Below are 11,835 nucleotides of genomic sequence, written 5' to 3'. Positions count from 1 at the left end.
TTTGGACAATAAATGATCGACCTGAACAATTTGAACATTTCCGATACTTTAGTGACGGGTTCAGATTGATGAGATGTTTTCACTAGATAAAAATAACACTGATAGTATTTTGAACATTTTACTCACTTATTTGATATTAGAAAACAACACCGCCAGTAAAGAGAAAAAAAAACAATTTAAAAACAACAATTTATTATTTACAACGTTATAACATGTAACTTCGAGTATCACTTGCACATAATCTTTTGCACCGTTCGATAGTCGAAGGGGCCTGAAACAGCTACGAAATCGAATCATAGAGAAAAACGTGAACATCACGGGTAAGTAAATTTGTATATTGATAAATTAATAGAATATATATAATATATCGTTTGCTCGCTGATCTACATGACACAATCGTTCATTATTAAATAAAATTACAAGTAAACAATAGTCACCGTCAGCTTTTCATTAGCTTTTCGTTCGTTATCACAACTAAAATTCGCGTCAAACCGGCAACAGCAAAATGAAAACATTCCCGGATACACATACCATTTGAAGCGAAAGTATTAAACTAATTAACCTCTGCAAGTCGGAGACAGGCTTGAAGTTTTTCCCGAGCAAATTATAATACTAAAAACTACCTCCAAACTATCGACGTGAGACGAACCTCCAGGACTAATTATGCAATTTCAAATAAGCGTCCACGAACAAATCCAATTCGTGGGCGAGGTAATTGGCTTTGTTACGCAAGACCTGAAATGGGAATTTTCTTTTCAATGCCTAATTATTATCAAAAAATTAAATACTAAAATATTAGGTTACACAAACATCAGTTTTAATACTGGTATCTCTCATTAGAGAAAAATACGCAACGGTAGAAATAATCGCATCTCTAAATGAAACATTATTCCCAAACAATCAAAAACACCTTAAGAAACAATCACATGAAAGTTGACCCCGAGGTTAGACTGTTTACTTGGCTCACTTTAACTTAAGAAGACATTTTGGCATGTAGAAATAGTATCACAAATAAATAATGCTGTTGGAGAGAACTAGATTTCCAGAAAAATGTTAAAACTTTGTCTTATTGTTTAAAGCCACTAGTTAATATTATAGATGTATCTTTGCAATATGGTTCAGTTCCAACAATTTGCAAAATGGCTCTCATTACCCCCATGCCCAAGGTTGAAATGTCTTCAAGCTTAAATGAACTGAGACCAATAAGTATTCTTCCTGCTGCCTTAAAAACACTTGAAATTGTGGTAAAATATCAAGTTCTCTCGTTGATTGATATAATACCCAAATTCCGGACAGGGTGTTATAGCTTTGCATCACGATTAATAAAATACCAACCAACCCTTAACCAATATAGTTGATATTTGGTGGTGTTGAGACAAAGATTAATAAAATTAAGATTAAATAATTTAATTAATCCTTGTCTCAACAAACAACACCACCAAATTTCAACACAATAAATGTAAACATAGAAGGGAAACACGAGGTTTACTTCATCACAAAACGAAATTTTAAAATGAATTTAAGTGAGGTCACACACAAATTACTGCGAATTATCCAACATTTTTGACAACAAAAAATGCCTTTACCTTTTTTTTCAAATTAAGCAACTAAAAATGCAAGCTTTTTGTCACTGGAATTTTTGTCTATCTTGTTTCGTTTGGCAAAAGAAAATATTATATAAATATTCTATTGTTGCACTCTACCCACCATTTTAATACATGTTTTATTTATTTATTTTTTTATTTTGAGTGTCAAAATCTGAGGGTTTTGAAGAAGTACCTAGAACATCCGGGCCGTCATTAAAATTGATTACTTTTCTTTAAATTATATGGGATAAACTGGCTGGCTCCGTCCACGCTCTACAGACACCGTAATCTGAATAAAGTATCTAAATATTGAACCTACCTTTTTAAGAGATCTTTTAGCTACAATGCCACAAAATACAAATTGTTTAACAAAATCCCTAGTAGTTAAACAAGCTTTTAATTTTAAAACAACTGCGTATGTGTATAGCGGCCTATACACATGCAGGCAAGTGTTAAGACGTGCCTGTACAGGTCGAGACACGCGAGTAAGTGCGAATGTGTATGGGTCAAAACTCGAGGCTCGTTCAGTTCCAAGCGCGGCTCGAAACGAATCAGATTGTGTTTGATTTTTAGAGCAAGTGCGAAGGCCAACTTCATTTTTCACACAGCAGCAGGCCCCACCAACTGGTGAACCTCCAGGTTGACCTGAATAGTGTGTGGCCGCAATTCGTTTCGCACTTGCTCGCGGACTTACCTGTACACACTTGCGCGCGGACTTGCATGCATGTGTATAGCCCCCATATAACGTCCGAGTTGAATTGAATATTTCCATATTGTCACTTAATTGTTTGTTTATTTTTATTGTATATTCTGTTTGATACGAGTCTTTCACTTGTATTGTTTTTATTTAATCATTATGTTAATGTCTAAATGAGATTGTTATATGAAAGGGCGTATTTTACAAAAATCGCCATCATTGCAAACCCATATCTTGCGCATTGCACGTATAAAAAAATAAATGAGGTTTTTCAATTACATTTTTCCCTACAAAAAAGAGACGTACCAAAAAGTACAACAGAATTAGTACTTCAAATGCAACGTTTCCCCAATTGACGTGGATGGCCAGTGACTGATTATTTGAATGTGTCATAATTGCACCAAGCTTGCCACATTAGTCGCATTTCCCGCATTCAATAGAACGAAAAGTAAACTACCGACCTTAGCTTTGCCGCCCGCACTGTCCAGCGTGGCGACCTCCTTCTCCAACACCCTGAGCTGATCGTCCATGTCTCTCGTTGCTCTGTCCACCAAGCTGCACAGTCTCGCAAATGTACCGCTCAGCTCCTGCTGTACCTGATGGCTGCAGTTCGCCGACGTCAGGTCGACGATCATTTTCAGTTTTCGGGTGGCGTGGTCCACATACTGCCTTTTGAACGCTCTCTCTTTCGCTTTGTTGGTCCACGTCAACCGCTCGTACAGATAAAGGCAGCTGTAAAGGGCGCCTGTGATCACGACCACCCGCCAACCGATGGTCTTGAACATGAATCCGGAGACCAAGAGGCAGCCCATGGTGCCCTGTGAAGTAAGTCCCATGAGGGCCACTCTGGAGAGTAGTGACCAGTCGTCGAAGGTGGCGTTCGGGTACATTAGCCTGCCGTCTACTACGTCTGTCGGCGTCGAAGGCATTATGCTGTTGTGAGGTCGTTCGCGGTTATTTTTTAACGCTAGGAAGCTGCCACCCTTGCCGGCAAATCGTTGAATTAGAGCTGTTATACCGTAGGAAAACCTGAAAATGACCAACAAAAAACAGTCTAGAGCAAGAGGGTCAATCTGCGGCTCTCTGAAGGATTATTTTTCGCTCTCAATAAATCTACCGAGTTCCCTTTTCATTGTTGTGTAATTACATTTTTAAAATGATTATCGTTCCCTAAGTGTTTCAAAACGTTTTTACTGAAAATTTAAAGGACAAATATCTTCCAAATGACATTAATTTCTTAATAATAATTGTCTATTAATTATTACTTAATTTAGAATTACGACAATGACAGCTAGTTACGAGCAAGGCGCAGATTTAATTCTTGCCATGTGTTTGGATTTGTCGCAAACTTTGGAAAGTGTAAGCCACAAGACACTTTGATTAAGGTCAGAAAAGAAGACATATAGTATTAATGTGGTAAAGCTTGTTTCCCGGAGCTCTATTCTGAGCATTCTGTTGCATGTACAAATGAGCTCTGTAGTATAACTGGTGAATATAATCTATTGTATGCAGATGATACAACTTTGATTTTTAGTAGAGAGGATACTGATAAAATAAAAATTAAAGGATTTAGCTGCTCTCAATCTGTACTTCTCCATCATGGGATTCTTCTAAATATACCTGAAACACAATGCCCTGTGTACAAAAATCTTATAGACCAGTAACTAAAATTTATATATAATGGCAATGGAGTACATTTCTTCTCTTGGACTTAAAATAGATAATATCCAAAATGTGGTAGTACACGTTGCTAAATATGCACTGAGGGTAACGGCTAGAAATGTGAGCAGCAGCGCATTGGCTTACCATGCCTCAGTTCATTATCTTTGAACTGAGCTAGGGCGATTGCTATAGACCTATTTTGTGGAAAATAGAAATCTGACAAATATTGGTGTGTATGTTCTGGATTCTTTTATGTTGGTGTTTAAACACAGAGACCTGTTGGTACATAACATAAATCAAACCTTTTATCTAAGAGATGTAACTTTATATATGAATGTCTTTTTAGGGCTTATTTTTCTTGTTGCTTTACTATTTAAGACTACCTCTCATGCCATTCGGCCATTTTTTTTGTTTTTTTATTATAATTTGAAACAAATAAACGATTGTTTTTTAGCATTTTGTTTAAATTACTGCCTAATGATCAAATTAAGGTAAAAAATAAACAAATGACAATATTACTTAAGCCAACCGCTCACCTGAACTCTAAATCTTCGTGGAAATCAGCACACAAGTTATCGCAGTTCAATCGGTACAAGATTTCGAAAGGCTGTCTCCTCGGCAGAACGAACGTGCTGGCGTTTCGATAGCTTTCTGGTATCAGGGTCTCCATTTTGTTGGTCATTTCCGCCTGGCTTTGTTCCATGTTCATGGCCAGGGCCGTCGATAACCTACACCAAAGAGATTTTCGACTATAAGTTAAACTTTTAACCGTCACAGATCGATTTACCTCGCCCTTAAATTCGAGCCCAGACCAGTTTCGACGTGCAAATGCAGCTCCTTCTTGTAAACGTTAAGTACTAAAGGCTCCGGATGAAAGGGCAAACTGAACTCGTCCACCAGGCTACTGAGGCGTCGGATCTCTTCCGTCAAAGCTTTCGACACGCGCTGTTCGACGTCTTCCACCATCGTTCGAATCTTCTTTTTCATCTCGTGCGTTATCATCATCAACTGCTGCTCGGTGAAGTTAATTTTATCTGTCAGCTCGCCCTCCTGTTTGATCTTCTGCTCTTTTAATTTTAGTGCCTCATTGTAGATGCCCTCGAGTATATCGCGGAGCTCACTAACAAAGGAAAACGATACCCGGTGTCCAGTAGGAGGGTCAATGAGATACAGTATTAGGGAAATAAATGGTTATAGAAATTTCAAAATTGGAGAACAGAAGACGAAATGCTGGTAGATATTTTGGAGTATCTGAAATAACTACCTGGGGACGCAATTGTTATTTTGACTTATAAAATTCGGTTTCCACAAAAAAATCTAATATTAACCATGATTAAAGTTTTAAAGCTGAAACAAATTTAAATGATTTTTGTTTAATATCGTTCCATTATTCTTTTTCCAGGATTTTTTTTGTTGCGATTATTGCGATGATGTCAGAAACCGCCAGCTGACAGAAATGTAAATCATACGCGCTTTCCAAGCTTAAACACTTAAACTTTATTGCATTCACGAACTTACAAAATGGCACTCTTACGTGCAAACTGTACAAGCATGACAGAAGGCAAACGGAGAACAAACAAACAGGGAGTCAGTTACTACTGAGGGACATAGACAAGACTTTTAAGTTAAGACTATTTTCAATGGTTTATTGATAGAATGCATTTCGATTCGATATTTTTGAGAAGCTTGTGGTACATCTGTTAGTTTATCATATTTTGATTAGTGTGTGGCAACTCGAAAATCTTTTGCAATATACTTTCTCGTCGCTCTTTTTGATTCCACGAATCTCAACATAAATATAAATTTTTATTAAAAATCTTGCTTGGAGACAATGCACAAATGTAAAACTTTTGATACACCATACATGTATTAACCACACCACAAAAATTTGGGTCAATTTCAAAGTTAATTTTATATATTATAAAAAAATTAACCAGAATCATAATTATTAAACAAATAAAAAGTCAAGCTTTTTACAAAACTTCATGGGTCGGTTTTTGCTTAGTCGAAATTACTGACGTTTTGCCAATCATCCTGTTGACTGCCAGTTGCCAGTTTCAGTCAAGCTCTGAAGAAGCCAACAGGATGATTGGTGAAACGTCAGTAATTTCGACTAAGCAAAAACCGACGCAAGATGCATCCAGAAGTTTTGTAAAAAGCATTACAGTAGATTGTGGAAGTTTCTTTGAAAAATTAAATAAAAAGTCAATATCAAGTGTTTCCTCTCCTACTCCTTATAACCGATTAACTTGGACATTCGAGAACTGGGACTTTGAATCAGATATTTAATTTATGCTAGATCAATATTAATATATCTTTTATCATCTAAGAAGACGGGTTAAGGTTCGCACTGCATATAGGTCAATCTCAATCTTCACCTCATTTAAATAATTAAATAATAAGTAATTGCAGAATGTGGCATGCCATTATAAAACTTCTTTTGTAATCTGGCAACTTATTCGTTTGCCAATAAAAAAAACGAGAGGAATTCCTACAGAATGTGACAAATATTCAGTTTTTTAAACACTGTACATGCGTGAAACAATTATAGAAGTAGAATTGCTTTTCGTAGCATCGCTTTTGGAGTTCACCTAAATTTTAATGGTCCTTAATTTTGATGCGAAATTTATTTTTTTTTACATTTTACAATTTGTTTTAAATCTTGGTGAAAAAAACAATTAGCAATATTTTTGCGAAACAAATTGAGGCTTCGATATGAAATAAAAAAAGAAACGTTTACGCGTAAAATTACTCACTTGGCAATGTACTTTCCCCTTTGCGAATGCTGTTCGAACTTCGTTTTGACCGCTGACTTGGAAATGCACTCCTCGAACTTCCGCTCGAAATTTTGAAATTCAAAGTAACGGGTCTGAAATCCATCGGTGAGCGGAGTCGATGAGGTCTGACCCCTTTCGGCCATGCGCGCCTGCAACACCTCTTTTGCCGATATAAAGAAAATTCTCTCCTCGGCTTCCTTCGCCGTACATACGCCTAGCTCCTTCACCAGAAAGTCGACAGCCCGTTCCTGATGTTGCCTGCGCACCTTTACCAAAAGTTTTCGAGTCAAAAACAAGTATTTCTCAAGCGGAATAAACACTCACCTCTTCCTGTTCATTGCAATGCTTACACAAAAAAATTAACTGTTTAAACGAACCGACCAACCAAACTCGTAAAAAAAAAGCTTTAAGAAGCATTAACCTGACAAATTGCAGGTGATCTATGAAGGGAAGGTCCAGTTTATTTACTTGTCAAATTTAAACAATGAAAACAAAAATCTGCATATTAACATGCATTATAGACAAAATTGAAATTTAAAATTAAAAAACGCAGCAAATACGGGAAGAAATACAAAAAATATGCCAAAGCATGTGTAAGCAACTCAACATTTCCAAATTTTGTTCGCAAAAAACAGAAAACATTTTCATTGTCAAAAATAAAGTTCAAAAATTTAACTGTAAAAAATGTAAAAAGATATTATTCCCAAATGGAAAAGAAAGCTCTAAAAAATAGACTTAGCAACGAAATTCAATTTCTAAATTAAGGTGCTGTTGTGGAAAGCGCAGTTAGAGAATTAGAGCTAATATATACAACTTGTATTGCTAAAGATTGGGGTCTTTAAGTTTTCAAATTTTGTAAATTGTAAACGTAACAGATCCACATGTTATGTAATAATTTACAGTGTTGCTTGTGTCGAGGATCTTTCAAATCTTATACTTTTACTTTAAAACACCATGCGCCTTCACATGTTCATTTCCTCCAAAATTTGTAGATACTTTTTCTAAATACATTCTGGTTTTTAGTAAAAAAAAAACATAAAGTGGCGTTTCTGTGCTGCCCAATTGTCTACTTTTATATTATTATTTAGTATTATTTTCGGATTAGAGAACTCTTACACAAAGTCACCTTAATTTTTAATTCCAAATACAATCATAAAAAATTAGTTTAATTTGTGATCAACTCAACACATGACAATATCTCCCCCTCCACAAGGAATCCATCCCAAAATTAAATAATTAAGGCTCCCATGAAGAAAAAATTGTTAATTATTTTAGGCCCTGCAAACGTTATTTTTAATATAAAATACAAGGTTTGTCGAAAACGGACTTAGACACATAAAAACATAACAAAAATTCTGCATTCTTATTTTTACAATTTAAGCCACTAAAAATATAACTTTTTCATAACTTGTATAAAATTATGTTAATACAAAATGTTTAAAAGGCAAAAAATTAAAGTTAATAATTATTTCTTTCATATCGAGAACTCCACGAACTGTCACCACTGCTTTTTAACACACCAAATAACATTGTCAAATTATAACAGAATCGAGTGAATATTTCTTTAGATATTAATTTTAAAAAATGTTTTTTTTTAATTTAACACCCTGAATATTGAAAAATAAATAAGAACTAAAAGTTCAAATTTTCACGAAACACGTGTCGTGTCTTTATTACATTTGAAACAATTGTCATGTCCTAATATATAATTTCGTGAAAATTTGAACTTTTAGTTCTTATTTATTTTGATAAATGGATTTTCATCAAGTAAAAGCCACCTCAGTTCAACTATGTTTTGAATACTTTGTACATATAATACAAAATTTTCTCTAAATTTGATGAATAAACAGCAACTTTCAAGAACGCCTTTTTTTACTTAAAAATATTATTTTGTCTATTTGACACTCATCATGAAAAAAAAAAGCGTCTGAGGCTCTGTTTATACAATTCTAGCCTTAAATTCACTTAACGAATCGCGCCCTAAACTTTAGTAATGTGCTTAGAAAAACACCCTGTACAAATAATAAAAAATAAATTAGGCATTTTAATGTTAATTATATTCAGAAAAATCCCACTGTGCATATTTCATAAATAAATTATTTCCCTTCCTAGATCATCAACGTATTTTTCTGAAGCAATGCAAATGAAACATGAGGTGGTTGAGTGCTGGCTGAAGAAAAAAGCCAAAAGCATACATCATTTTTATCTCTACCATTGATCTATTTCAGTTTTATTTTAATTCATCAAAATAAACTTACTAATCAACAAATTGTTAAATGTACTCAAAAATTCCTACATTCTAATTTTATTTCAAAAACAGCTCATGAAACTATGGAAGCACTAAAAGGCCGACAAAGATAAAATATAGGTTTTATAGTTTACTTAGGCAAATGTTTGTCTAAACTTCTGAGAAAGGTCAGAATTTCTGAAAAATAAGCCAGAGTTTCTAAAAAACAAAAATATGTGATATTAATATCTGGTAATGGATATTGCAAAATTGAAGCTTCAGATATACAGGGCAAATCATAAACAAAAGATATCAAAATTGAGCTTAACATGACTTATACAAAAGTCGCTAATTGTGGAGGAGCTCAGCCAATATTTTAATTTTATTCTGAATTTATAACCTACATTTTATTTTGGCTGCCCTTCCAGCACTTTTGTATGAGAGAATGCTCTGTTTTAGAACCTCAAAAAACCATGCAATGCAATTTGCTTTTGCAATAATTTTTATATTTGAAAACCATTTTTTATTGAAATATTCTTAACAGTAAAACATTGTCTTTCAACCTAAAAAACAGCACTTCCTGTACCACCACTTTCAGATTTTTAGCAACGATTAATAGCATTTTTTTTTGTAGTTCAACTATACCACACACAAAATTTGAATTTTTTTTGCACTATTTTTTATTTATCATATCAAATCACATAATTTCAGTTGCAGAGTTTGTATTTCCTTCTTATTTTTTTACTGTAAAGAAAACCCCATTATGAGGTTTCGCCAGGGGACATTTTGCATACATTTTGGGATTATTTAATCTAAAATTAGTGAATAAAGGATGACTGTTTTTTTTTTTTTGGTTGAAACATTGTTCGCAATTCAAAATCGTTTTAAATAAAAATGATGAACTCACCTGATCTAAAAATTCAGGTTCAGTGGCTGACGCGTCCCACCTGTTATTTAAAATAAATATGTTTGGCTTGGACAGTTTTTTCGACACTTTATGGAAAAAATTTTTTTCCTAAAATTAAAAGTCATAACACTTGAACTTGCTAGGTGATTTGGTACCTTACAGTAACCATTAAAGTTGATTCTGCATTGGCAACAAGCACAAACACATCGGCATCCAAACAATGCTTATCAATCCATTCGTCCAAATTAGGCGTGACATCCACCCCCGGCGAGTCAACAAAGACTACATCGTCCCTCAATAAGAGGCATCGGTTCTTAGGCCAAAACACCCGCACCAATTGTGATTCACTTAACTTCTCCTTACACAAGGCATGCGCTAATTGACCCACAGACTCCACAGCACAATGATCAGTAGAACCTTCTAGAGTTAAATATGGATCTTCTGAAGAAGAACCTTCAACCTAAAAAAATAAGCAACATTAACAACAATAAAAAGCTGTAACTTTAAAAAATTATTCTTGTTACTAACTTGTAAAAAACAGTTGGTGGTATGACCAATTCCACTAGGTAATATTTTGTCACGTAGCATAGCGTTGATTACAGAGCTCTTCCCATTAGAAGTGCGTCCAAAAAATGCTACTTTCATGTGATCCCTGGCAAGCACCTCCCTGATACTGCGAACTTTATCAACAAACTCTTCAATTTGCTTTACTTTCATCGGAGATACTATGTGGTCCTCCTTTCCAATCTCTGAAGCACATGCCATAAACCAACATACGGAAAACAATGATCAAAGACTCACCTCTCATATATTCCACAGTATCATTAACATAGTCTTCAATTTCTCCAAATATATCATTAATTTTTTTCTTGGCTTTAACGAAAATCTGCAACGGGGAATTATCAATACCATTTGTTCTCAACACAGCAGTTACAGGCGGTCTATTGTGGGGCCCGTCGCCAGACATCATGGAAATAGTGCGATTAAGATAAGCAGCCATTTCATGCGAAGTGTGCAATCCAGTAAAAGGTTCTCTACTTTAGTGCACCAACCACATGCGTCGTAAACAGTAGGCAACTGAAAAATAACACAAAATCAAATGTAAATAGACCATGCATGTTGTGATACACAACAATGGGTTTTAGAAATTTTAAAATAAGTTTTAATTTTCACAGTTTACAGAATCACATTGCTATTTAATAAAATGTTTCCAAGACCCTAATCCTGAAGTACTTCTTCCCTTAACTTCATAGTCTATAGTACATAAGCCTAAAAATTAGAGTGATATACTACACATTATCTAAAAAATAATAAAAGCAGCATTACTGCATTTTTATTGTAGTATATAGTAGTACTGTACATAAGTTTACAACAATTAAATAAGAAACGCCAATGATCAACAAAAACGTGCAAATAGCCATTAAATATAGTTATAAACCTGGTTGGAATCCATGGTAAGTTATGGCATGGAAAAGCCAACAATCATAACCTCAAACCTTTGGAATACAAAAACGTTTCGTTAGCACGCCGCAGATTTAACAGTAATTGAATATAATATTGAAAATTATTTCCACTTACATTTCAGAATTAGCCCGGCGCAAGCAAGCAGCCCAAATGTTTATTTACGCCGTAAAAATGTATGTTTAGTCACTTGACGGGGTTCAATCTGACGATGTTCCTTTGTTTTCCACTAATTGTCATAGTAGAGAAAATAAAATAAGAATATTATTTGGCGTGCATTTAATGGTATCGTATGTATTTGAGGCATCCAGTTACGTAATTGCAGCAAATTTTTCTTAAAATTGTACCACCACAAGTCACAGGGTCGCTTTTGACGTTTCCGCCGATTAAAAAGAAATGGCAACTCTTCCTCTTTTAAATTTTCAACATATGTATATAACGACAGCATTTCGACCTATCCAATAAAGCTGATTGCCCATGGATAATTAACCATAGGACAATTTCTTCCCCAAGAATGG

The 11,835-nt window shown here is 34.6% G+C and overlaps 1 protein-coding gene across 3 annotated transcripts; it reads right to left on the bottom strand.

Moving 5' to 3' along the window:
* Nucleotides 1-314: 314 nt before the first annotated feature.
* LOC132703525 (transmembrane GTPase Marf) lies at nucleotides 315-11,705 on the bottom strand. 3 transcript variants are annotated; one of them, XM_060672845.1, is made up of 12 exons: nucleotides 11,435-11,705; nucleotides 11,295-11,352; nucleotides 10,658-10,742; nucleotides 10,385-10,605; nucleotides 10,017-10,316; nucleotides 9,857-9,964; nucleotides 7,047-7,067; nucleotides 6,702-6,988; nucleotides 4,733-5,065; nucleotides 4,482-4,673; nucleotides 2,745-3,312; nucleotides 315-735 (listed from the first exon to the last, which is right to left on the bottom strand). In XM_060672845.1, the coding sequence occupies exons 2-12, from the start codon at nucleotides 11,307-11,309 to the stop codon at nucleotides 658-660; spliced, it is 2,208 nt and encodes a 735-aa protein (XP_060528828.1). In that variant the 5' UTR covers nucleotides 11,310-11,352; nucleotides 11,435-11,705; the 3' UTR covers nucleotides 315-657. The 3 variants fall into 3 exon arrangements, with proteins under 3 accessions (XP_060528828.1, XP_060528826.1, XP_060528827.1); XM_060672843.1 differs by lacking the exon at nucleotides 11,295-11,352 and having other exon boundaries at nucleotides 10,658-10,933; XM_060672844.1 differs by lacking the exons at nucleotides 7,047-7,067; nucleotides 11,295-11,352 and having other exon boundaries at nucleotides 10,658-10,933.
* Between the last annotated feature and the right edge of the window lie 130 nt (nucleotides 11,706-11,835).

The sequence above is a fragment of the Cylas formicarius genome, unplaced genomic scaffold (genome assembly GCF_029955315.1).
Source record: "Cylas formicarius isolate icCylForm1 unplaced genomic scaffold, icCylForm1.1 PGA_scaffold_6__28_contigs__length_40554024, whole genome shotgun sequence".
Lineage (NCBI taxonomy): Eukaryota > Metazoa > Arthropoda > Insecta > Coleoptera > Brentidae > Cylas > Cylas formicarius.
This window is presented reverse-complemented; position numbering and strand designations above follow the sequence as displayed.